This window comes from Scomber japonicus, chromosome 7, assembly GCF_027409825.1.
Source record: "Scomber japonicus isolate fScoJap1 chromosome 7, fScoJap1.pri, whole genome shotgun sequence".
NCBI classification, from domain to species: Eukaryota; Metazoa; Chordata; class Actinopteri; order Scombriformes; family Scombridae; genus Scomber; species Scomber japonicus.
Window position 1 is genome coordinate 16,808,208 of NC_070584.1, and position 26,450 is coordinate 16,834,657.

General features: G+C 40.7%; 2 protein-coding genes across 3 annotated transcripts; both read right to left on the reverse strand.

Moving 5' to 3' along the window:
* Positions 1-85: 85 nt before the first annotated feature.
* sin3b (SIN3 transcription regulator family member B) lies at positions 86-17,426 on the reverse strand. 2 transcript variants are annotated; one of them, XM_053322513.1, is made up of 19 exons: positions 16,927-17,426; positions 15,626-15,732; positions 15,000-15,153; positions 12,944-13,309; positions 12,390-12,545; positions 11,975-12,103; positions 11,699-11,788; positions 11,422-11,540; positions 11,027-11,240; positions 10,292-10,408; positions 9,883-10,121; positions 8,630-8,813; positions 4,908-5,838; positions 4,132-4,301; positions 3,868-4,041; positions 3,508-3,600; positions 3,301-3,395; positions 1,565-1,763; positions 86-1,387 (listed from the first exon to the last, which is right to left on the reverse strand). In XM_053322513.1, exons 1-19 carry the CDS (start codon positions 17,035-17,037, stop codon positions 1,151-1,153), a joined length of 3,885 nt encoding a protein of 1,294 aa, XP_053178488.1. In that variant the 5' UTR covers positions 17,038-17,426; the 3' UTR covers positions 86-1,150. The 2 variants fall into 2 exon arrangements, with proteins under 2 accessions (XP_053178488.1, XP_053178489.1); XM_053322514.1 differs by lacking the exon at positions 16,927-17,426 and adding an exon at positions 16,288-16,469.
* A 376-nt stretch (positions 17,427-17,802) lies between these two features.
* haus5 (HAUS augmin-like complex, subunit 5) lies at positions 17,803-26,204 on the reverse strand. The gene is made up of 19 exons (XM_053322135.1): positions 25,876-26,204; positions 25,731-25,790; positions 25,491-25,523; positions 25,171-25,195; positions 24,924-25,056; positions 24,516-24,675; positions 24,318-24,414; positions 23,860-23,951; positions 23,704-23,758; positions 23,479-23,606; positions 23,299-23,380; positions 22,987-23,141; positions 22,361-22,523; positions 22,068-22,148; positions 21,754-21,899; positions 21,285-21,381; positions 20,530-20,668; positions 20,263-20,395; positions 17,803-18,066 (listed from the first exon to the last, which is right to left on the reverse strand). Exons 1-19 carry the CDS (start codon positions 25,971-25,973, stop codon positions 17,964-17,966), a joined length of 1,980 nt encoding a protein of 659 aa, XP_053178110.1. The 5' UTR covers positions 25,974-26,204; the 3' UTR covers positions 17,803-17,963.
* Positions 26,205-26,450: the final 246 nt, after the last annotated feature.

Below are 26,450 nucleotides of genomic sequence, written 5' to 3' on the forward strand. Positions count from 1 at the left end.
TACAAACACAGAGCTGCATCTGGTGAGTCTGCAGAGCGTCTCTAAAGCCAACAAACAGAAAACCTGCCGATCAGTGTCTAAGAAGGTCACAACTAGGTTGTTTATTTTATGATAACTGATACAGGATAAATGTTATACATTCTATTTTAACACTGATATTTTGCTTTCATTTTCAATGTCAGTATGCAAAAGAAAAAAAAAAGACGATGCAAAGTAAACATTTGGTGAAATCATGAATATGATACATAATTTGCTTTATCAATATTAAACCAATTCATTTTAAGGACTCCTTGTTGCCCTGGTGATAACTTGTTTAGCTACAACAACAAAAAAAAGGGAAAAAGTACAAAAAGAAACCTCCAAAATGCAAACATCAAGAGTTGGCTGACAGCACACACTGTAAATAACCACGTGATCTTTAGATGTATCAATCGACTCATGTAGATGCATATATAAAAACTCTGTTGTATATATGCACATACAGTAATAATGTAATTACTAGAGCTGTGGAGCCTGTACTGGGCATACAAACAGACAAAATGAAAAGAGCAGAATACACATACATACACACGTTTACCATTATCTCTCCATATAAATCAACCAACAAGCAGAAGGCTCTCTGGCTTTAGAAGCTAAAAACTACACTTGACTTTAAAAAAAAAAAGAAAGAAAGAAAGAAAGAAAGAAACAGACATTCACATTTCTGAAACAAACTCCATGATCTCATAAACTTGTCGCCTGATCAACCGTCTCCGTCCATCAGTCTTATCAGCTCTTAGTGCCACCGAAGAAGCTAGAACGAGGATGCTGAGGGTGATGACCTCCGTTTTGTGCCGTCGTGTCCGACTCATTCTGAGTTTAACGCTCGCTGATTACGTTACCGCCTGTCTTGGTCCTTTTTTGTTTTTTGTTCTCCACGACATCACTCCTCTCACTGTGCACTCATTCACTGACTCACTGTTCACAGTCCAGAGTCTGCACTGTGTCTCTGCCAGTTTCTTCATCCACGGCTGAAAGTGAATGAGTGTTGTGGAGGAAGGTGGAGAAGTGGACTGCAGCTGTATGTCTGTGTTTAGTGTATGAATGTCCTGTACGTCCATGCATTTACCTGTGGGTGTGTGTCCTGTACGTCCTGTCTCTGTGCAGGCCTCTACGGAGAGGCGGGCGCTTTGCTACCGCTGTAATGAACTTGGTATCTGTTGACCGTCTGACCTTTCACCTCAGTCGACAGGCAGGTCGTCTTGCAGGGGATCATGTCCTCTTCCTCCTCGCCCATTAGCCAATTCTGCACCGAGCGATCAGCCGAGGCCGTCACGTGATTGGCCAGCCAGCCCTGGTGCCACTTGTCGAAGCGTTCGTGCTGGTTCACCGCCACTCTGTGCTGCGACTGTGGAGGAAGAGGAGAGACCATCAGAGCCTCGTCTCTCAGACAACAAACAGGATTTAACTGGCAGTGAATCTACAAGCAGGGTTTGATTTTTCTGTTCGTTATCGACATTCATCAAACACTGAAAAAGCGCCACAACAGTAAACTAACGACTTAAAATTAAAACTCCTCCTTTACCTTTCTGGCCTTGACCAGAGCCCCTCTGCGGTACATGTAGTCCTCAGAGTTCATGACAAACACCATCTTGTGCGTGTTGAGTTTAAAGCGACAGTCCAGGCTCCCGGCATTCTCCACGCCAAGCTGGCGGTGCCACTCTCTCCTGCAGCGCATCGCCTCCACCTGCTGCACCTGCCAGCGACGGAAACGACGCAGGTTCCTAAAAAGGGAAGACACGTTTAATTGTTGGTTTATTTTCACACCAACCGAACAACATTGATTACTTCTTGTTAATCTTTACAAATATGATCCAGTGTTATAATTGAGATGACAGTAGATCTTTAACAACACTGTGGCATTAAAGTGAGAACAGAAAGTTAAATAAAGTGTTTCTGTTTACAGTGCAGTCAAACATTTTACTGACCACATCCTCTTGTCTGTCTGAAACTTTTTTTTAATCATTGTGCTTAAAAAAGGAAAAAGAACATCCGCACACTGTCCTCACTCACTATATAAAGATACTTCTTAATAAATACAACATTTTGGTCGCTGACCTTCTTCAGGTGTTTGAAAAAGTATCTTTATTGAGCGAGAGAAGACTGTGTGTGGGTGCTCGCTCCACCGACGCACGTCAACAAGACTTTCAGGTGTACAAGAGATTTTTTAAAGTTCATCTTTGTGCTTAAAATGTAAACCAAGACACAAATAAACTCTTAGACATGCAGTATCTAATGCAATCAAACACAGCAGCACTCAAGTTTAACTTTATTTTAAGTTGTTTAGTTTTTGTTGAGACTTATGAGAGTTATATTGGTTCAGTACGTGCTCGTGTTGTATTGATTCATAAATTAAGTTTGAATACTTTCACACTCTGTCGTGTTTATTGATGATAAACATGAGAAAAATGTTGCATTTTCAATAAAATTTGCGCTTGCTGTGCACTTTTTGGATTCGATCCATTATAGTTAAAAAGGTGTTTCATGTATTTAATCCTCTGTGGACAAAATATCTGAAAAACAAGACAAAATCTTTTGTTGACATAAATTGAGTCAGCTGTTCCACCTAAATCAGACAAGTGCCTTTAAATTAGAGCGTTAGAAGTGAAACATGGTCTGGTTTTGTTTAAACCTTAAACCTGCAGTAACTGATCTTCTGGCCACTGGGGGGCAGTAGAAATACATTGTTAACAAAACATTGACTTTTTGACTTGGTGTGTTGAACATGTCTGGGAAACAGTTGCTTATTTACACATCCAGCAGTTACAGAGCGACATTATTATTCATTTGGAGTCGTGTTTCTGTCTAGCTGGTGAATTTAAGTCCAAAATTCACTCTCCTTTAGCTCTGTTTTTTCTCTCTATCAACACCTGAGGGAAATATCTGGCTCTTACATGCTCCACTATGTTCACGAGCTAATCGATAACTCTGTCTGTTTGCTGTGTGGTGCTGAGTAGATATTGTACTATGAGTTTTTTTAGAGCTTCTTCTCTGAAAACTGTGCTATGAGAGCTCTGAGACCGAGCCAAAACACAGACGGTGCAGATAAACAATGAACTGAAACTTGCTATACAGCTCTGTAAAGCAGAGGAGCTGCGGACTCAGGTGATAATTCTATGCAAGGTTCATCACTACGAGAGTCACCTCTTACATTTCATATCATCACTTGATACAAATTGTTATAAAATATAGATCACAGCTGCTTTGAAGAATTAGAAGTGTAGGAACATAAATGTCTGTCTGGAAGTTAAAGTGTCATACCTGGGCAGAAATACAGGTTTGAAGAAGTAGCCCTCTGCTTGAGAACACAGACTGGACTCTGTTCCTACAAACTGCTCCATGTAGCTGGACAAACACTGCAGGACAAAGAGAAAAAACATTAATAAGAGAGTAAAACAACTTGACATTTCTTTAACCCCCTGCAGGAGAAGCGAACATTTTAATAGTTTGAGAAGACGTGTTGTTTACCTGTACATCTAACGGGTCGTCAGCCTGAGCCTCCTCAGTGTCCAGGAGCTCGATGGTCATTGTCACATCACCCTTGTTCTGAATAAACATCACCTGTGATATAATAATACAAACAAATATAAATGAATTCACTTCAGCTGAATAAAGCCACTCTGGGTTTAAAATCAAACAGAAACTGTTAAATGAAAATGTTGGAAGGAAAGACCAACAGTTTTACTATCATCTGAACTGCTGTGTAAGAATTAACAGGACGTTTCCACTGCAGAAAAAAAGCACAAAAACCCCAGAAAAACAACAACAGTGAAAATGTCAGGGCCAGACATGCGGCCCAGTACTTGATTCACGAGGTTTTGCTCGCACCTTGAAGCAGTTCTCTTCAGCCATGACTCTCTCGGCTTTCCACTGGTAGCTCGTCTCCCAGGCCGCTCTGACGCACTGCGAGGAGAGGTTCCCCCCTGCTGCCCCTCTCTTCCTCTCAGCCAAGTAAAGATCAACCACCTGCAGACACACCTCGTCGCTCACTAGGTGCTGCAGCTGAAGGGGAAACAGCGTAGAGAGTTAGATCTTTAAATGAAACACTGGTACATTGTATTGGTGCTCGCTGGGAAAGTAAACTTTTCTTACCTGCCGAATGATGTTATGAATGACCTTATCGATGGTGAAACCAATGTAGGCGTGAATGGTGAACATCTCTCTCAGTGTGTCTTCATACTGTGTTGAGTCCAGATTGCCATCCAGCAGGCTACGCACCATATCCAGGAAGGCTGGGTAGTACTCCTCCAACTCCACCTCACCTGTGGAAGCAGTGAGATGTCACATTACTAAACAGTTTTTATTACGCTGATAAATGTGCCAGCGTAGATCTGTCGAGACCAGGAGGTCTTTTCTTCGTCTCTGCCATGAACAAAATACTTGAGTTCAAATGCAAAACTCAGTATGGATATCATTTATTCAACATGCTGCCATTCTGTTGTTTGGAAAACTCAATTAGGAAGCGATTAAAGTGTTTTAACAGCACTACGGGACCTGTAATGTAACACCTGTAATAAAAAATGTATGCTGTATATGCATAAAATCTTTGGATTGCTTCAGAACTTATTTTGCTAAAACACCCAAGGCACCAAAAACAGATACTGTGATAAACCTCATAAAATTCATAATATCATACAAATGTGCAATAAACTTAACAGGTTTGTCCAATAAAAACCCAAAGTATATATTATCAATATTCAAAACTATGCTGCTTTGACTATAATAGTATCTACACATATGAAATATTTCTACAAGCCTCTCTGAATCATGGAGTACCAAGTCTATATGTCATTCTTTTTGTTTTGAGTTCAAATTAAAGCTTTTCAAGTAATTATTTCAAAATTTGCATAACAGGCAGCTAAACTTACTGGGCTGTTTGAGGCGGAGCTCCATGGCGAGGTCACATGCTTTTTCCCTCCTTCCCTCCGCCATCAGCAGCCTCTCTCTGCTCTGCTCCGCTCGGTGCTCCAGCAGCTGCCGCTCTGCCTGTCGGTAAACCCGCAGCAACCTCGAGCACAGAGTCTGGTGCAGCCGCAAGAAGAAATACCAGTTGTTGTTGACGAAGAAAAGATTGTAGACACCGTCCAGCTCCTTCTGGTGCTCTGCTTCAGGGTCGCGCAGGTCCACCTTCTCCCCGGCTGCACCTGAGCTCGTCTCCATGGGTGTGGATCCAGGCGTGGATCCGCTGGTCGCTGTGGGCTGGCTCGTGCTACTGGATGTGGTGGACGCCTCAGTGTCTGCAGGTTGGGATGGGCTGCAGCGCCTCCGTCTGGACTCACCATTCAGCTGCTGCTGTGGTTGGGACTGGGTCTGGCTCTGGGACTGTGACTGTGGAGGTTGAGGTTGAGACTGACTACCTATGGCTGCTGCTACTCCAGATGCATTGTTAGCGTTGCCGTTTCCTCCTCCCGGTGCTGCTGCTGGCGCTCCACTTCCTCCTCTCTCTCCTCTCTCTCCTCTCTCTCCTCTCTCGCCTCTCTCTCCTCTCTCTCCTCTCTCTCCTCCCTCTTCAGGCTCGGCCTCCTCATCTGTCCAGTCTTCTGTGTCGCTGAGCTCGCCGCGGCGGGAGAAGAACAGGTCGGGGACAAAGTGCTGGATAATGCGCTTGATGTGGTCCTTGTCGTCTTTGTGGATGGTGGGCTGACGCTTGACATGGTAGATGATGAGCGAGGCGGCGTCCTCCAGGATCTGTTTGTCCTCGTATCTAAACACCATGTGAGGCTCGCTGGATGAAGCCGAGCCAGAACCGTTGCGACCCTGCTGGCCAACACCGCCCTCTTCTGTGCTCTGCTCCTGACGCTGAGAGAAACACACAGAGGCAAATTCAGGAAGACGCACAGTGACGGGCTGAGATGACAAATTAAAATAATGAGTTTTTAATACGTTTATCAGACATCAGAATTAAAGAAAAATCTCCCAACAACCAACACTATGGAGAGAAGATCATCATTCAGGCAACAGTGCATGTGGAAGGATGAAAGGTCTGCTCATCTGAATTTATATGAATTTGTTGTTCATATTTATTTTGTGTAAAAATCTAAATTTTGATAAATACTATTAGAAACACCATTCAGTTTTATACATACCATGACATGCAGGTAAACATTTCATGATGACAGTTAATTGGAAAAGTACAGAAGAAGTGTCAAAGACTCGATAACATGATCTGTAGTTCAGGCTTCACACTGAACAGTTAAACTGCATTAACACTTATTTAAAGCACTAGAACATTTTAAGTTGTCAAATACATGTTTGTCAAAGAGATATGTTCATTTTCACTGCACAGTAAGACATTGTAGCTGATTGTAATTCAAGAAAGTGCAAGGTCAGTTACTGATCTCCATTTCTGTATTTTAAAAAAGTCAAATTCTGCTGCATTATGATCCAGTCTTGCTCTCTACTTTTTACAGTGTTTTTCAACAAGCTGCTCTTTGTCACTCCATAACAAGCCATCAATTCTGTGTAATAATCACCAAGAGCTATAAACTGTATACTGATCAGCTGTAACTTCTTATTGACCTTTTATCAAGTGTTACTGTTCATCATTGTTACAAGTGAGGCTCAGATACTCTACAGGACGGCCTATACAGGACGGGCGGTTGCTCTGCACCTCAGAACATTGAATATTAGAGTTTAGACAATGTGACAGTGACATGAGTATAATTCAATTTCATACAATAATCCAACAACTGTGGGAGATGTGACTCAAATCTGTGTTTAAATTTTTAAAAATGTAGCAGAGTAGACATGTCCAATCTATTCCATAAATGGCTGTGTGCCTGCAGGTTTTTGTTCCAACCAATCAACAGCACACGGTTCGACCAATCAACTATCAAGAGATTAGATGTGACTTTTGAGGATGTAGAAGAGCGATGTTGCACTTATTATACAATAAAGTGTGCAACAGAATAATGTCATTGTAATGTAATTTGACGGTCCACACCCTGTAACTGATGATATGGAATCTTTATCCTCTTAAGCTCCACAAGGACACAGCATCCTCAGCCACAGGTGCAAAATGCTGTTTTTGGCATGCACGTAAGGGCCTGATTTACTAAAGGTTTGCGTGTGTAAAAACGTGTGCAAACTTGATATCACCTGCAAAAACTGTGCAAGCTGATCTACTAACACAGCGCACTGAGGTTTGCGTCTTTCAACTGTGCAAGATAATACACGCTGTCCATTTAGTACCTTTGCCTTAATGAATATGTAATTTGGGGTGTTTTAACCCCAGTGTGCAAACTACAGGGAGGATAAAATGCAAATATGTTATTTAGGACACGCATTGTGATTTACCAGACCTGAAGGTAATTTTTCTGACGGAAACTGCGTCTATAAATAAAACCTTTGAAGGGCAGGTATTAACCTGCTGTGCACTGCGCACAGATGAGTTCTGTTACTGTGGAGAGGAGGAGACGCAGGCACAATGACAGGATACACACCTGTGTTAATATTTTTGGAGTGGAATATTTTTGGTTTTACTAACAGTATTGACTGTTATGTAATCTCCCATATGTCGGTTTTTCTGGTAATATTAGTTTTTGTTATAACTCAATATATTTGTTAACCTCTTCCATTAGAACCTGATCACATTTCATTTTGCACTTGCAGCTTTCTGCTCGTCCAAACTCTCCTTTAAGACACAAAACCCTCATTTAAATACTGCTGTCTCCACCCTCTTGCACCTGTTTTCATTTATGCAGTTATTCTGAGTAGATCACCCGCAAAACCTAAATGTTTTATTTTTACTGGATCTAGAAAATGGTGCATTTGAATATTTCTGTAAACTTGGATCCCTACCAAGCCTTATAATTACATACATTGGGTATGACTGTAAAGTTGACACTCTTGTGGATTCAATTAGCTTAATTGCATTTGTGTATGATGTTAATCTTCATTGAAGCCATTCCATCATAGTAACACAATTTTTGCAAACTTGACCTCACTGCATGAACCTATTGTGACCTCTAGGATAGTCACACCTTCATGAAACGTTACAACCACAAACTAGAGATCGGTATGTATAGCTAAGTAGATTGATAAGAAGGACGTGTCTGAGCAGTTTCCAGAACAGAAGTGCTCAAAATCCAATCACCAAAAAACACAATTCTTACAGAAATCTCCTAAAGTTTTTGATAGTAAATCACGGCATGATTTTTTTATGGTGTTCTTCAAGGTCTTGGTGTCTTAAAGTTTTTTTCAGATTTTTGACCATTCTTAGTAATTGTTGAGTGGTCAAAAATGGTTAAATTTTGCACAAAAACTGTGTAAAAAATGGCACAACAACAGAGTGAATGGGAATAGTGTATATATATGTATATATAAAAAAATAGAATAACACTTCCATCATGATACATTATACACTAAGCTTTCAAAACTTAAATAAGCACCTTACCAAAACACAATAGATTTAAACACACAGATGTATGACTAGAAAAACAGCTCAAATTAATCATCAAGTTCCCAGCTTTCAGATGATGTATGTATACCACTTCTATGTGTCATATGCTGTTGCCGATAAAGATGCCCTGTTCTCCTTTAAAGTGGAAGAGGTTAATGTCAAGCTGGCAGATAGGAAGAAAGTTTTTACCTCATCATAGACGCTTTCAATCTCATTGAGAAGACTCTTTGACCGCAGGGCCTTCATGTCATTCTGTTTGAAGTTGACTCCTTGGTGGTCGAGGGACTTCAGGTAAGCCTTCTCATACTGCTCCCTCCAGATCTTATTGAAACCCTGCTGGGCCTCTCTCCATTCCTCTTCCTTGGCTTTCAACCTGTGGAGGACAGTACGACTTTGATGTAAATACTTCTGTAAATATTTCAGCCATGTTAATGAACATGTCATGTTAACGCGTGTGTCTCTGCACTTGCATTAAGTATCTGTAGATGGAAACACTGTCACTGTCCATACGTACAGTAGCCTGGGTATACCCATGCTTTCATTCCAGGGAGATTCTACTTCGCTCAGAAAGTTAGCATGGCCACCAAGACATAATTTTCGCCTGAGATAGGGAACCAATCACAGAATGGGGAGGCGGGCTCAAGGCGATGACGCCCGTAGAGCGACTCTGTTTACATCCAGCATCCACGGAGGTGCAGCAACCCTGTTCAGCAGTAGATTGTGTGCTAAATAAATTGGAAGGCAAGTTTACTTTGAAAATAGAACAAAAACTTGGGCTACATGATTTTCCTTCATAAAAAGGATGTGTTAGCGCTGCTCCCTACAGGCTCTGAATACGTCATCGTCTATCGTTGATATGATTGGCTGTAAGTTTGTCCGGTAGCGTACAGAAGCATTTGATAGACATTCGTTGATCCCGCCTCAAATATGAGGAAATGAACGGCTCCTCACCAGACCCTACCTCAATCTCACATGAGATTGAGACGTGGTCTGGTGTTAGCCAGGCTATATGTACAGTATATTAAAGTAGACAAACTATTTTTAGACAGCTGTTGCTGGTATGGTTCACCTTTGCTGATAGGACCTACAAAGTTCACTGCATGTTCATACAAGGCCCTTACACATGCTGTCAGTTAACCAACATTTCCATCAGATACATGATAAAACTCCCTGCTGCCAATGTCAATTAATTGTTTGAAATGTGGTGTTTAAATGCAGGCAGCAATCTCATTTCCATACTGCTGATGTCTATACACATTACAAAATTACAGCATTCTAGCAATGTGTCTAATTAACCATGATGTTAATGTACATAAACAGTAACAAGTAAGTAATGAACTTAAATGATTCATAACATTAAAAACATTAACAGAGAAGTTCAGCCTTTGAACTTCTTTCATTCAACATTTAACTGGTGAAGAAAATGAGACAACAACTCTGACCTCTTGAGCACCACAGGCACAGCGGTGGCGGGACTCCTCTTCAGTCCCTCAATGATCTCGGGGGCTTTGTCACCATAGATCCGATAAACAGCACGACGCTGGATGACCTCAGAGGTACCGCCCAGGCAGTCGTCTAATCTGAACCGGTCCTGGTCCTCGGGTGAAAGGCGGGACAGTTTCTTCTGGACACTCTCTAACACCCTGATGGTGGCCAAGTTCGTCTCTAGAACGACGTCCAGCTAGAAGTGGAGAGTTACAAAAACAATCCTCAGACAAAAGTACTTTATGTGTTGAAGGTTATTATCTCCTATTCAACTAGAACAGGATTAGGTCAAGATGAAACAATCTGCTAAAACAGATCTGATTCAGATGAAAGCTGTAAAGAAGCAAAAATGTGTTTGTAGTATACCTCAAATCTTTCATCCTCACAGCGATGCAACTGCTCCTCATAAGGAGTCTTCTTCGAACTGACGAAGGTGGAGTCCTCTGACCAGGAGGGAAATGACACCCAGGTGTCGTTCAACACCTACACACATACAGACACAGACACAGACACAGCAAACCATCAATGAGAAACGTCTCTCTACAGGAAACTATTTAATAATGGTGTGCTATTCCATCTATTGTTCTTCTTGTTATTTCACTTGAAAGTTCGAGCTTCACTGTGCAAAATGATTCATAAGCACAGTTTAACGCCGTAAGTCTGTTTTCAAATAAATCAGCTGAAGGAGGAAAGTTTCTACCAGTTCACTAAAAATCCAGGTTTAAGGTGTGTACCTACGAGCATGATTTATGACATCACAGCTCATTTGGAGCCAGTCGAGGTACAGTATGCAGCTTAAACAAGTGTGATATGATAACTTGAAGCTCACAGTAAACACACTAAAAATAGACTTTCCAGTGAAGTAGAAGACATCTTGTGTCAAACTTTTGAATCTGAATATATTTGCATTTACATAGATTCTGCATTTTCTTTACTGAAGAAGAAGTAACAGATATAATTTCATCTGAAACATGTTGTTAAAAACAATATAACAGACAAATTATTATTCCAAGCAGCATATTTTTATATCACAAAACCTATCTGGATCTTTAAGCAAATGCACTGATCTAGTGATGACTCTTAAAATGTAGGTGGATGTACCTCCTTGCATAGGGCAGTGCGCCCGCTGCATTTAGGCTGCTGGTAGGTCTTGGGCAGTGCTCTGTAGCTGGACCCCAGGCGCTTGCAGGAGGCGTAATCCACCTCCCTGCCCCCTCCCCCCTCCATGTAGCGATCCGACAGCCCTGACACAGCATGAGAGAGCTCTTTGTCCCCCAGAAATGACTTGAACTGTGTGTACAGTTCAGGAAACTTCCTGCAAGAAGATGGATGAAATCATGAGTGATCTGAAATCAAGAACAGCTGACCAAAACCCCTCAGTGTTTCCTCCCAGAACACTCCCACCAAGCCAGTCGCTGTATTCTTTCATTTGTGCATCCACATTTCTCATTTTATACATTTATTGCAAACATTTATCCAGTTCACCATCTACTTACCCCAGGAAAGGAGTGACTAGTTGTAGCAGCTCAGCTCCCGAAACTACTTCCTGGTTAAACAAGGCGATGCAGCGCAGGAAGTTCTCATACACTTCCTGGCTTTTAAACAGGCGACGAACCTAAATGATGTGTGAGTTGACAGGGAGTTTAGATCTAATCACTTTAGCAATAACAAATGAAACACATAGAAACAGCAATAAAAAAAGTGAAGAAAAGAACATCATGAACCAATGAAGAAGGAAAGTCAACAGTGATGCCATTGAAAATGATGCCTCACCTTATCAAAGAAGGAGAATTCCCGTAAGACTCCATGTTTGCCAACTGAAGCAAAGGACTGATCTTTGGTACACGAATACTTCATTTTTTTCTAAATTAAAAAAGAAGAAATCAAAACTGAATTGCTTCAAAATTCAATAAGTACTGTAGTTACAGCATTTGAACTACTGCTTTACTGACATCACAAAATGTCGTTGAAACATTTTAAGATCAAGGACATGTATACATACATTGGCACGCTGCCAGAGGCGGTCATTCTAAATAGAGTTCACAGTACCTTGAGTAGTGGAGACATGTGCTGCAGTAGTATGGGTCTGGGCCTCTTTTTGTTCTGTTTGGTTATCGTGTCCTCTTCCTCCGGCCTTTTCAGCTGCTCTTTCCCTCCAGTCAACGAGCTCCCTGTGAACTACAGGACAAAAAGTGCACAGGATCTTTAATAAAAAAGGTTGGATTATACTTCTCTGGTCTGAGCTGTAATGCTTTGTCAATCTACTTTCAATTACTGTTTGCAAAGGATAAGAATAGTTAGTAAAAGCTACATGTTTTGCACAACCTTGACTATCCAACAATAATGTTATCAGCTTGCTCTGGTGACAAGACTGACGTAAAATTGTTTATGCAACATTATTTATTAATTGTAACATATTTTTAAAAATGCAACAATTTCTAACTCCATTTATTGCTTGACTGACCAGTGATCTCTTAGCGTCAGGCAAGAATTGTCCAAACTCAGCCAGCAGGTCTTCTTGTCCCTTGAAGAGACTGGCAACCTTAGAAAACACCTCGTCTTCCGTCATCCCACTGCTGCCTCGACTGCCACGGCTCTCCTTCACCTCCAGTTGCTCTTTCTAAAATAGGTGATGGGGGGGGAATTGTGTTCAGAAAGGTGCAGACAAATCAAACTCAATTAGAAAACAGCAGAGTTACAAGTAACAATTATCTGGCCTGGCTACACATTGTCAATACACTTAATTCAGAAGACACAAACACTGTGACTGTCTTCTAAAGAGCAAGCTGATGTTGAGATGTGATACGAGACAAACTGACCTTTGATTTGCTTGTTTAATTCTCATTTTAAAATAATAAAACAATTTAAGAGGAATTTCACTTAAATACCAGTAATATTTGCTAAAATCCCACAATAACATTCAGTCAAAATCTTTGATGTGGACCAGGAGGAAACAAAACAACTACCAGTAACCAAAATCACATTTGCTTATGAGACCATTTGCTATCTCTACATTACCTGATATGTATGAAGAATCTCTAGGAAGGCTCTGTAAATCTCTGGGTGGTCCAGAAAACGGTTTTTGATCTTGTTTACATAGCTGATGGCACTGTCAAACTCTACGGGACTTGTCTCTGAAGCAGGTGGGGACACGGATGAGGTGGTTGCCTGATTCTGGCTCTCTCTGCTCGTCAAGGGAAGGGAAAGTCTGTTGGGAGGCTCTGGAGGTCCTACTGAAGTTGACGAAGATAGGGACTCTGCTGAGGCCGCCTTGACTTCACTGGTCTGGGCAGGTCCGGCTTCAACGCTGGCAGCAGAGGCACTACCTGAGGTGGCTGTTACAGCAGAGGTGGTGACACTCTTCCCCTGCTGAGTGGGGGAAACCTGGATAAATGACAAATGGTCAGAGGTTTATCTGTACGATTGGAGGTGCATTATTCAGAGCAAACTGAGCAAACACTGGCCTGGCTAACACCAGACCGCGTCTCAATCACATGTGAGATTGAGGTAGGGTCTGGCGAGGAGCCATTCATGTCCTCGTATTTGAGGCGGGATCAACGAATGTTGATCAAATGCGTCTGTACGCTACTGGACAAACTTACAGCCAATCATATCAACGATAGACGATGACGTATTCAGAGCCTGTAGGGAGCAGCGCTAACACATCCTTTTTATGAAGGAAAAATCATGTAGTGCAAGTTTTTGTTCTATTTTCAAAGTGAACTTGCCTTCCAATTTATTTAGCACACTATCTACTGCTGCTTCGAACGGTTGCTGCACATTCGTGGCCGTCATTCATGTAAACAGAGTCGCTCTACGGGCGACATAGTATTGAGCCCCCCTCCCCGTTCTGTGATTGGTTCCCTATCTCAGGAGAAAATGTTGTCTTGGTGGCCATGCTAACTTTCTGAGCGACGTAGAATCTCGCTGGAATGAGAGCATGGGTATACCCAGGCTAAGCAAACACAGTTCTGTTAAAATATTTGCCAGTGAACCAGATGGTGGTTAAAATTTTGAGTTAATTTTTTAACACGCACTCACTACAGAAATATACACTTGAATCCTTCTCAAGCTAGTATTAAATGGGTATTTTAAGAGATGCATAATTATGTCAATAAAACAGAAAGATGTCCACTGTGTTATTCATACAAGTGTTAAGATGAACTTGCAGAGAAAGTAAAAAAGGGTCAGAGGCACTGCTATTCAGTCAACAACACACATCCAAACCATATTTGGTTATCAATTCTGAAAAGTGCTCTGCTGTCAAATGATTGTGATAGAAATTTCCCTTTGTTTTCTTTTTCTGTTACTCAAGTACCCAAATCATATTCCTAACGCCATCCATCCACTTCCCGGACAGAAAAAAATGAACAGTTTGGCATTTGGTTCTTGACTGGTGTTTGAAATATGGAAGTATTGATTTTTTTCAAATTATACCAAAACTGACTGAAACTGAATCTGAGATTGATCAGATTTGAATCACTGTGTATTATATTGTTACAAATGAATCTACATTTTATAGAAATATTTTTTTAATTTCACTGTAAACATGTCTGGATTACCAACCAGGTGAAGTCGATATCTGCTCCGGGCCCCCAAAATTCCCTGTGTGGGATTTAGTTTAATTGATTCATATAAACTGGAATGGAAATGCTTTGTCATGTACATGGGTCAGGTGTCACCATCTTTACAATACCTTTAATATTTTTACTTTGGCTGATATTATGCTTGCATTGTGTATATATGTTAAATACATTTCAGTTTAATCAATTTACAATTAAGCTGAATATGAACAGTGCTGAGGTTCACTGCTCATTTTTACCCCAAGCAGGCTGCGGCCCGTCTGACATTGGTAGATATGCAGCCATAGATATGCATGTTATATACAGTGCATATTTGTTGAATTCAGCACGGTGTATTTAACAGTTTTTGAAAGTTCTGTGGACTTCAATACTTTCAGCACATCATCCTTTTTTACTGACAGAGCCCTTTATAGGGTTGAAGATACATACAACACTAGTTTTTATCTAGTTTTTGTCCATTTTAGGTGTGTGAGGGGGAGGGAGTGTCTCACCTGTGTAGAGAATGGAGACTGGAGGAAAGCCACTCCATTTTTGGGGACTTCTATCCGATAGCCTGGTGGTAGGAAGGCGTTGAAGCCTAAAACTAGGTCCGGGTGTCCATGGAAGAGTTGTGACACACGATTTATCACCCCCGGTGTGTCAATGCTATTAAGGAGATCAGGCAAACACAGACATTTAATGGGTTTGGTTGACAGAGGCTAATCATAATTAGCTTCCTTTCTCGTGTATTGTGAGAGAACAGCCAACTCCTAACCAAAAATCTTTTTAAAAATCTTTCCTTTAAAGAGGAACACAGTTGAATAACTAAAAATAAATTATATCATTCCACACTTAAATTTTAAGATGATATCAAGTGTTTCATAATTTGAGTTGGGTGCCATCCGCAGTTCCTTACTTGATGATAAAAACCACCAAATGTGTGGCTAATCCCGGGTTTGTGATGTTTTGCAAAGTTATCAAATTCTTCCGTCACCATCTCATGAGTGTGTATGAGGAGTCAGCTCATTAAAAATGTATTACTAAAACTCTCAATGTAGATGGTGATGAGTAGCATCCTTTCTGTGCATTTCTTTACTACACTTGCATGTTAAGTACTTGAATAAATTGTCATAGATACCTTTGTGACTTGAACTCTTTCATGATGTCAAGAAACTTGTTGTATATGCCAGGATCGTTTGCAAAACGAATCTTGACTTGGTCCAGATATGACAAGGCATCTTCCACCTAAAGCACAGGAAGAAAAAATGTTGATTATAATGCAGCACAAAGCACAATCAGTCCCACCTGAACTTATGGAGAGGCTTTTTGGACAAACATCCTGTTGTGCTGTTAATAAAGCAGGATCTTACAAAAGGTGTTAATCCAGCTGTCAGATAGCTTTAACTTGTTTAAGCAAACAATAGCTTTACTACACTTCAATGGCTAAATCGTATCCCATTCATAATTAGCCACAAAGGGAAATACTCCAGTCACAGGTAGTGCGACACAACAAATGAAAATAATTGCATTGCAGAATTTCCATTTTTAAATCGTGTAGGTATTATAATTGTGTTAGACAGGTCATGTTTGGTGTCTTCATTGTCTAAAAGGAAGTGCTATATCAACAAATGCACTAGTTAGCTGTACAGGCTGTACGAGTAAATAAATAAATAAATAAATGTTGAGTACAAAAAAAAAAAAAAACACGGAGCAGCTTTTGTTCACTGGACCACAGCTCTCATTATTTACATCCAAGCTTGGTTAGGTTACGATTTTATAAAAACGAGTGTTCCCACTAACCATTGTCACATATAGTCCACATCTGAAGAGGGCTGTTGTAGCTAGCGTTAGCCAGCAGACGATAATAACTCCTCCAACACTTACAACACTAATTTATACAATACGTTTAGACACAGCTGGTCCACGGCCAGCTGTGTCGTGTTGGCAAAAAAACAGCACGGTGAAAATGAAAACAGTGCGATAACAAAAGACACGTCTAATGAAGCTGCTCATCAAGTGAAATAGCCGCTCTTGGCTAGCCTGGCTGTCGTCCTCCACTTTGTTCAGGGCTGAAAAACCCGAACAAGGAGGAACTTCCTTTACAGGTCTGAGTTACCTCTCCTCGGCTCTTATTGACACCGTGAATAAGAAACTACCGATAAACTGTGGCACTACACTCGGCTGCTCGGACCATCGTTAATAAAAACACAGCTTCCCACATTTAACCTTACACGTAGGGCTGTTGAGCAATGAATTACTTTTAATAGGCCGGCGAGCTAATGTTAACTATCGCTAGCCAGCCGCTGCTTTCACTATTCTCGACGCTTAAAGTGGAGACACAGAAAAAAAAAGCCCTCAAATCCAACACACAATGATCCGACTAACAAAATGGTTCTGACTCTGAGGGACTTTTCCCCCCCTCTTGTTGTTTCTTCTTACCTTCAGCTTCTGGAAGTGCTGCTGCTGCACTTGCTTTTGTGTTATAACGTAAGGCTTGTCTTGAATTTGGTTTATTTGCTTCGCGGTGCTGTGTGCCTGAATCTTCGCCATTATCCCGGCGACACGGGGGAGGGAGCCACTACCAAACACCACAACTTGAGAGAGGGAAAGCCTTCGGTGTACCTCCAGTTGTTGGCTAGCCGACAAACCTTCCTCTCGGTCGGGAAGCCAGCCTGCCAGCAAGCAAGCAGCCCTACTTTGCCTGGCTGGACAGTCTCGGCACAGCAGCAGAAAAGAGGACGGAAAACCCAGCAGAGTGGAGGGTGATGACAGACAAGCTGCTACTCGCCGCGACTTTGTTTAAACATCACCATCGATTTAAAACAAGCCGAGACAAGAAGCGTCGGGAAATAAGCTAAAGGGGACAATGGTTGCCGTTTATCATATTTAAAATAACTATCGACTGTCTCTTTAAATTCGGCGGCAGCGGTCTTGTCTTGGCGTCCGGAAGCCAGAGTAGGAGTGAAAAACTGAAAAAAAAAGAGTGAAAATGGAGCTGCGCATGCGCATCGAGGGGGAGGAGCTGAGTTGACAAGAATCAGATTGCTCCACTCCTCCTTCACTGCTACAAAGGAGCAATGTTACTCCATGCAAAAACACTTCACACTGCACCCGAGGCTGGCCACAAGATCAACGATGACAGTGAGACGGATCAATACCGGGCCAACGCTGGACATATACACCTCTAACAGGAAGCATTTGAGGGGACATGCAGCTTGTTCTTTAATGCAGAGCCACCAGGAGCGGTTTGGGACAACTTTACATTGTGATTTGCATGAGTGCATTTCAAAAGGAAGACAACAACAGATAATATGCATTTAAATGTATTTATTAGTTACAGACTTTCACATAGTAAAACATTAAAAAGAAAAGAGTCTTGATGTGATCATAGGCATGACCTCTTTACAACATGCCTGTGCATTTCCTTACAGCTACAGCCAGGAAATGATCTGCTAATGTTAACATTAACGTGTCCCCTAGGAGGCTTTGGCAGCTAGTTTCCATCGTTGTAGCCACTCTTGAAAAGTCAGTCCTCCTTTGCTGACCTCAGGCAGGACATGCTGCGCTGGTTTGTCCCACCTACAAGCACGAACACACAAAACAGAAACAGTTAAGCTACGATGTAGACCTTGAACTGCTCACTGAAGGTATATAAGTACATAATAGACCAAGACATTCATGTTTAGAAAAAATATTTATATGAAATCAAAGCTGCAAAGGTTTAAGCCACAGTTTACTACAGATAACGTGGATCTGGTGGAAAATAACCTGGGTCTTGTATTCATGTAACCTGTATTTATAATAAAACGTACTCGTCATAAAGCTAGGTGAAATATTTGATATAAATATCACAATATTAAACGTCTTTTAAATATCAATATTATCTCTATCTCAAATGAATATAAAATCGTATACAATAATTAAATTGATGTTCAATTAAGTAAACTGTAAACAAAATAAGATTACACTGAAAGTGGATCACCTAACCCTAACATTGTACAATATATTTATTTGGAGACATAGTGACTCCCACCCGCTTGTCTTAAGACATCAGAATCAATTAAACAGTTAAACTCAAAAACCCTATAAAACATAGGTTATAATTAAACTTCTCCATGAAATAAATTGATAATTTCTCTTCTACAGGACAGGTTATAATCAGCCTGACATGGTACAACTCATGGCACCATGGACCCTGTTCCAGCGGCACAAATGAATAAGGGGAAATGTGTTTCTCATACAGCGACATGTGATGAAAGCTGCTGCTTGTAACAACAAACTGTTTCGTATATCAGAGGACAATTCGCGCTGACCTCCACTAAACCGTGGTGATTTTGAACATGTCTGACTTCTGAACATACATGAGCGACGGCATTGCTGACATGATCATTCATTTTTAACACGGCCGCCTTCATAAAGGCTAATCTGAGCGACTGTTCAGACATGTTCCATGTTTTTATTTAAGAGGTGCACACGGTCGGGATGAAGACGGAAGTGCAGTCTGTTTACAGCAAGTACTGCCGCGAGAAAAATGGCACTTTCTGTCGGCTGAAGTAGTCTCTGCATGTTTGGTTTGTGCAACAGCAGCACCAAACCAAAACCACGTGAGACGGGCTCTACCGCCCTCACGCGGAAGAGAGCAGACTTGAACGTGCGACGGTGTTGGACCATATTTGGTGACCCACCAGAACCTAAAGTGCTAGAAGTAATCAGATCCTTTGATGATTGTAAAGGTATCATTACCACAATGTAAAAATACTCCATTACTAGTAAGAATCCTGTATTTGAATTCCTAAACAACAAGTACTAAATTAGTACTTTTACTTGGGTACTTTTAATTTAGCAAGTAATACTTTGTTGTTTTACCTACATAGGATTTAAAATGCAGGAGTAACTGTAACTCTTAACATGTAATTAAGTATGTTCACAATGTAGTACAAATACTTTCATTTACGCAAAGGATCTGAGTATTTTTTCCCCATCTAATGGATCACCAAATACATTGTAACACTGGCACCTGGTAGTAATTTGCTACAAAAACAAGGAAAATATGTTTTTAAGCCAAGATGATAATTGTATAAAGTTCAATTTTTTCATTTAATAACTTTCTGAAAATTAAAAAAATCATGACCCATCCCTAATAGCGACACCGTTACCCCATAATGAATGCCAGTCAGACAATCAGACAGGTTTAAACAAACTTCTGCTTTAACCCATCTGTCTATATTACTTATATGGAAAGCAACATTGAAGCTGAGAACTTTGCACTCTGGGCTTCTTTCCTCTATCCTGTACAATTAATATAACTTTTTTTACTGTGTAATATTTCCTCATAACCTCTACGAATAACTAAACATGAATGATCATGAACAATGAAGTATAAAAAGCACATAACACTGTCCAACTGTGTGCACACAATTACAAGTATACTGGAAGATATACTTGACCCAGAAAGTTGTTCTGGGTCAACTGACACTTTCACCTGCAGATAACGGTTAAGATAACGTGGTTAAACATTAGTTTAAAACCTATATGAATGCTTGTGCTGCTTGCCCTGAAACTCTGCATCTCCTGATCCCAGCATTGAAATTGGTGAGTAAAATGTGACCATAACTGATAGGAATGATGGTTGAAATCTGAAAATACACAGATCTAAACAAAGAAAAGGATTGTCTTTTATAAAAGCGTTGAAAGGAAACTAGATACTAAAAAATTAATATGGTGCAATCAGTCCTCCAGTTTTCAATGACTCATCTGCTTCAGAAAATGTCTCACCAATAAGAGATGGCAGTTTTGGCTTGGTCCGCATAAGAAAGGCCCTGTGTACAGCGTTGGGTGAAGGTTCGGACTCTTGGTACCAGAGACTTCAGGAGCTTCTGATCCTCCTCAATGACTCTGGAAAGGAGGGCTAAGAAACACAATCAGGACAAAAACGGATTAAAATCTTGAACATTCTTCTTTTTGCTCAGTAATACACATTATTCATCATGTACAGTATGTACAAACACAATTTCATCAATCTTGAAGCTTTCCTTTGATTACCTTTTTGATCAGATGCATGCAGCAACTCTGCTTCTTTCTGTGTTTTCTGCAGAGTAGTGGACTGAAGCTGAAGTAACTGACGAAGAAAACGCAACTCGAGTTGTTGAGAGCGCACCTGTGAACACAACTCCTCTGGAGCCTGAGGAGTTTAAAAGAGAACAGAGAAAAGAAGAAGACATAAATGCATAGTTAAGGCATTATTTGCCATGCCAAACTCTGAGACATGATGGCGACATTGAATACAGAAGATTAAAATTAACAAGCTGCAAGTTCTTTAATGAAAGGCTGATTCCAAAAATGTAAAACAAAACAACATAAAAACGAGCAAACTAAGACGACAAGTGGTTTGTTGATGGTTTATTTGCTATTTGATGAAACTAACAGATGGACAAGCTGCTTGGCTGAGCGATATGTTGCCATAACTAAATGCTTCATTTAAAGAGCATGGACCATACAAGACTGGGTTCTGTGTTGAGGCATGTAACAGGATAAATATGGATACTGTCACTGCTTTTACTACAGCTGATATTTAAATACAATTTTTGCATTAAAGATATACCACATTTTTCTGACACATATTTAATGTGTGAGAAAAGTTTAACACTAAGAGAATTACAGTTGATAGTAACTGCATGAAATCCTAATTTATTAAATCAAACTGAAAAGAAATAAATTGATTTGACATGTCCCCACAGTGCTGCGCTGGGTAAGAAGAAAAAGGAGAATTGATTGATGTATTATGTGCCAACACTCACCCTGTACAGTGGGAACGTTATACTCTGACACAAGCTGCTGAAGGCTGATGACTGCAAGCGATGGATCGACAACCACGATGCAGGGACCCTTTGCACTCTGAAACAGCAGAGTATGATTAAATGATGATTCTTGTGCTGCACCCTTAATAAGTCAAAAGCTTTGGTCCACTGCAGCCTCAGCAGGTGTTCCACGGATGAAGTAGGATCCTTACATATTACAGTTTTTCTCCCTCCCTCTGTGAATTCATTATTCATCATGAACTGCAACAACATTCAACACAACTAAGAGGGGGAATAAAGCAGGCTGTGTGTGGCATAACTTTTTTTAGATAAAAAATACAAATTCTGCCGTCAGTGCAATTTGTACGTGGATAGGAATTGTTTTATGTACACTTACAATTTCTTTTTACTGCAATGTTTATGTTCTAACCTACCTGGAGTTTACTTCAAGTGTTCAACATGTTCTCACCCTTCAACACTCCTGCGGTCCAGAGCATGAAGTGAAACTGTTCCCAACTGTCTGGCCTCCTTTGAAATAGAGTTCCTCAGACTGTTTGCGGCAGTGGTGACATCTTGAAACTGTGGCACCAGCTCGCCCTGAAGAAATTCCTGTAACTGAAAACACACATCCACACAGAGGGATTCGTTGTTCATAAATTATCTTCTTTGTGGTAAGTTTTTTTTAATCTTAAAAAGACAAAAACAAGTTCTTTCAGCAAAGCATGAAGCAGGCCATATAAATGACCTGTCTACATCAGTGTTATAGACTGGGAACATTCACACCTCTTTATGCAGACGGATCAGATCTGTCTTGGTTGAGGAGTTCCCCTTAATCAGGCCTCTGATCTGATCCTGTCTGAGAACCTGGAGAGACACAACAACACAACATGTGCAATGATGTATGTTGCAGAAACACTGGCAGCTCTGATGCTGAAGTTGACATGGGTTAGGCAAATCAAGTTAGCCCAATAACAGGCAATGTAACCAAATCCTCTAAACCACATTTGCTAAATGTAATTACTCTGATATATTTACAGTAAATAGAAATGCTTTATTTATTGTCCATTCACTCTCACCACTAGTTGTCTGAAGTCCAGAATACTCTGCCACTGGTTGTGGAGGTTTCTGAGTGCCTCCTGTCGGCTCCTGGCATGCTGGTCAAGCAGGATACACTGGTCTTGTATATAATCCCTTGCTGCAGCCTGCATCACACACTGAAGCTCCAGCTCAAGAACTGACCTGCCAGCAATACAGAAAATCCACAAAATAAGAAAAAAACAGACTTGGAAAAAAAGTTTTACATTTTCCCCCTGATCAAATCAGTCTCTAATTTGACCATTTCAGCATATGATTATAGTTAACTTAAGGTGGAGGAAAGGCCAAGAATACACATTGAATACACAAAAGGAATCAGAATTTTAATATTGATTTAAAAAGAAAAGGTGCCTCCTCTAAGAGGAATTATTAGGCTTGACTTTCCACATTTATAATAGAAATGGACATGACCAAAATGTTATTACTGGACTAAATATGTTAATGTGTCTCAAGTTTTTCTAGCAATTGATTTTATTCACTGTTCCATTACTGCTGTATTAATTCAGACAGATTTCAGAGGATTTATTTTATCTATATTTCATGATCTACCCGGAACTCTGTGACTTGTGTGAACCTAAACAATGATCTCTGCAGTTTGGAGACTTACAGTGCTATGGTGTCACTCTGGAGCTCATCTGCAAAACCAGACACCTCATGCTCGGCCCCCTTCCTGCGGGCCTGCAGCTGGTTTCGGAGCTGCTGGACTCTGGAGCGAGTCTGAGCTAAATCAACTAAACTCTGCTCCACCTCCTGCCATGCAGCCTGGAACCACATACACACACATATATTTTTAATTTGAGACATTGTGTCAGAAATATAGTTGTTTTTTTCAAATCTATTCCAAACTCTGAGGTATTATAAAGTGCACATGTGCATTTGTATCTATGTGAGTCCATGGGTGTACATATGTAAGTAACACCTGTAAGAGAGTCTTAACAGGTGGCAACTCAGTGTCCTCTTCCCCTGAGATGTCCTGTAGATGATTGCTTTCATAGCGGAACCTGCAATGAGAACCGCAAATAAGATACTGCAACACCACAAACTTTTGTGTTTTAATAATCCTAAAGAAAACATTATAACAGTATAAGTGTTTTTTTACTGTAGAGCTGTCACGTCTCGTGTCACATCCAGAGAGGAGAGCTTCTCCTCCAGCTCCTTCTGTTCTCTGGAAGCTAAATATTGCAGTGCTGAGAGGACATGGTTTGGAGGATAACCGTCCAACAGGTTCTGATGATATGAAAAGAAACAACATGTTGAGTCAAAGTGAAAAAAGACGGTTCATAAGTACAAAATGTTTAGTGAAATGTGACAAAAATGAACCAACCTCCACAGCACTCAACCAGTAATGAAACACTGCAGTCCTCTGTTCACGAGTCATACTGAGGAGGGGGTATTATGGGAAAAAATATGTTGACAATATTCCAGAAAAACACACTGTGAATTGTAGATCTATAATAAAAAAGGTATCCTCTGTCCTTACCGTGTGGCTGTAGTCTCTCCTGTTTTCAGTTCACTCTCTTGTAAAGACTGATAGAACTGGACCCTGTCGTTACACAGGTCTCTCACTTCACGCTGATGAAAAAATAGGATGATCTGTCAGCAGCTGTTTGATGTGCTGTTTGATGCAAGAACTGCACAACTCACATTTGTGTGCAATAGAAAAATCAAATCAGTAGCTGTCTACATCAGCTATAGTGCTATAAAATATTACAGTTTTTCATTGCTGCTTCTAACGTAAGATGGCATTCAGCGTGTTATTTTTATGAATCAATGTTCCCCTCCAAACATTTTTGTCAGTTGCCTTATTCATTCTTTTGTTTTTTTCCGGTTGTGACATGTGATGGTGGATTGTAGTAATACACTAACACCATGTCTGATAGAGAAATCACACTCTAAACTCTACAAGGTAAAATACAGATGAGTTTTGGCAGCTCTTACCAGGACCTGTGCCTCTGCTGCGGCTTTGGAGTTGAGGTTGTCACCATCACAGCTGTTTGAAGACTGATTCTCAAACAGCACTTCCATCTCTGCTTTCCTGCAACACACAAGACGTCACTTGTTTTTCAACTGTAAACTGCCACATCAGTAGTATGTAAATGATCTCACTTCACGTCAGCTTTATATTTTCTGCCTCACCTGACCATCTGCTCCAGTGCCTGGCAGTGCCCACTGATCTCCTGGGTGTCATCAGAAAGCACTTTGCGATCGAACACACAGCGCTGCCTGAAGGCCTGTAGGAGCAGTTTTCTATGCTGACTGTCCTCCACCTTAGTCCAGGTGCAGCCAATAGACTGCTCTGTTAGTAAAAAGAAGGAAACACCACTTCAAATATTGGCAAAAAAAGGGTAAAAAGACTAAGGTGGAACCAGCCAACTTTATGCATAAAAATTACTGACATGATTATTCAATTATCAAAGTAGGTGTCAATTAATTTACCTTCAATCCAATAATTAATCCATTGTTTTAGCTGATAACTCTATCAGAATTGAATACTCCAAATACAGTCAAACAATGTCCTGCCCTTACTGCATTTGATGTACTGACCTTGAGTGGACAACTGTTCCTCTGTTTCGCTGATCTGAGAGTCCAGGTGACTGATATCGGCTCTGAGCTGCTCGATCTTCCTCTGAAGCTCACTCTGCTTGGCAGCTTCACTCTGGCCCTCAGTCTTCTTCAACTGAGGATGCACAAACACATAACACTATAGCACTGGGTTGCTCACTGAAACAGACAAACAATAAATAGGTATTTATAGAATAAAAACAACAGAGGAAAACAAGCTGTAGCCTACCTCTTTGTCCTGAAGCACTTTGTACCTTTAAGTTAATGGTGTCAAGGTAATTATTGAACAAAGGGTTCATAGTGGATGAGAAAATTCAGTATAGTTTGAGCAAATTACATCAAGAACTTCCAAAAAAGCCAGCGACTGAGACTGTATGTTGACATGGACATTAAATATACAAACAACACTGAGTCTACAGCAAAGATAGTGACCCTCTCCTGCTTGAAATTAACATAACAACTAAAGGACCAAAATTCACATTTAGTTTCCACAGCCATTGCACAGACACCAGCGGCTTTATGATCCTCAATCAGAGCCAGAAAGGATACCACTGAAGATTGCCACGCATGATCCTCACATTCCTGTAAGGACAGAGACACAGTCAATAAGCTGTTTTCTAATTTTATTCCAAGAGTGTGCAGAGATACTGTAGCTTAGTTATGAGACCACACATGCAACAATAAGGACTGATTAAACTATAGGGTAGGGTAACATGTACTTTTCTTGTTAACATACAAATCTATATAAGTTGCAGCCCAGCAAAGTAAAGCTAGTAAAGTCCTACTAACCTCTGTTGAAAAACGTGTTGTAACAAATATTTCCATATTGACTTTCTTGTCAAACAAAGTCTGAAAAAGCAAATGATAAAGCACTCGTTAACACCGCAAAATCAGTTGTGATAGTACGAAAGCAAAAAGGAAAAGTGATACCGACGTTTTGAAATAGCTGTCATTTGGCAGGCTTTCTGGGGGAAGATTGAACTCCTCTGTCGCCCAAAGTTTCAACTCCTGCACCAGATTTCTGTCCGCCATCCTAAAATGTTAGCGAGCATTAACGAGTTAACTTACTGTACGCGTCAACTACTTAACTGGAGTTGTTGACTGGATCTAGCTAACAGCAGTATAGGAAAATATATGCCATGATTTTCATTAGAGGGCTAAGGTAACAAATAACAACATTGTTTTGACCTATAGTCGTAACTTTCAATCTCCCGCTCGTCTACGCCATTTCCGGTGTTATGTCGAATTCTGTTCCCTCGTCGATATGTGTTCACCTTCCCCCTTCTCCATAACTCCCAACCAGTCGTCCACTGAGGTGCTTAACCTTAACCCAAGCATACCTTAACCCCAACCAGCTGACCATAACCATAACCTAACTCCAACCGTGGATGTGGTCCTACGAGAAACCCAATTTTAACAGGAGGGAAACATTATTCGAAGGGGGAACAGACTTAGACATAACACCTGTCAGTGTATCCGTTGAAGTAGCGCCGCCGCTGGTTGGTCAGT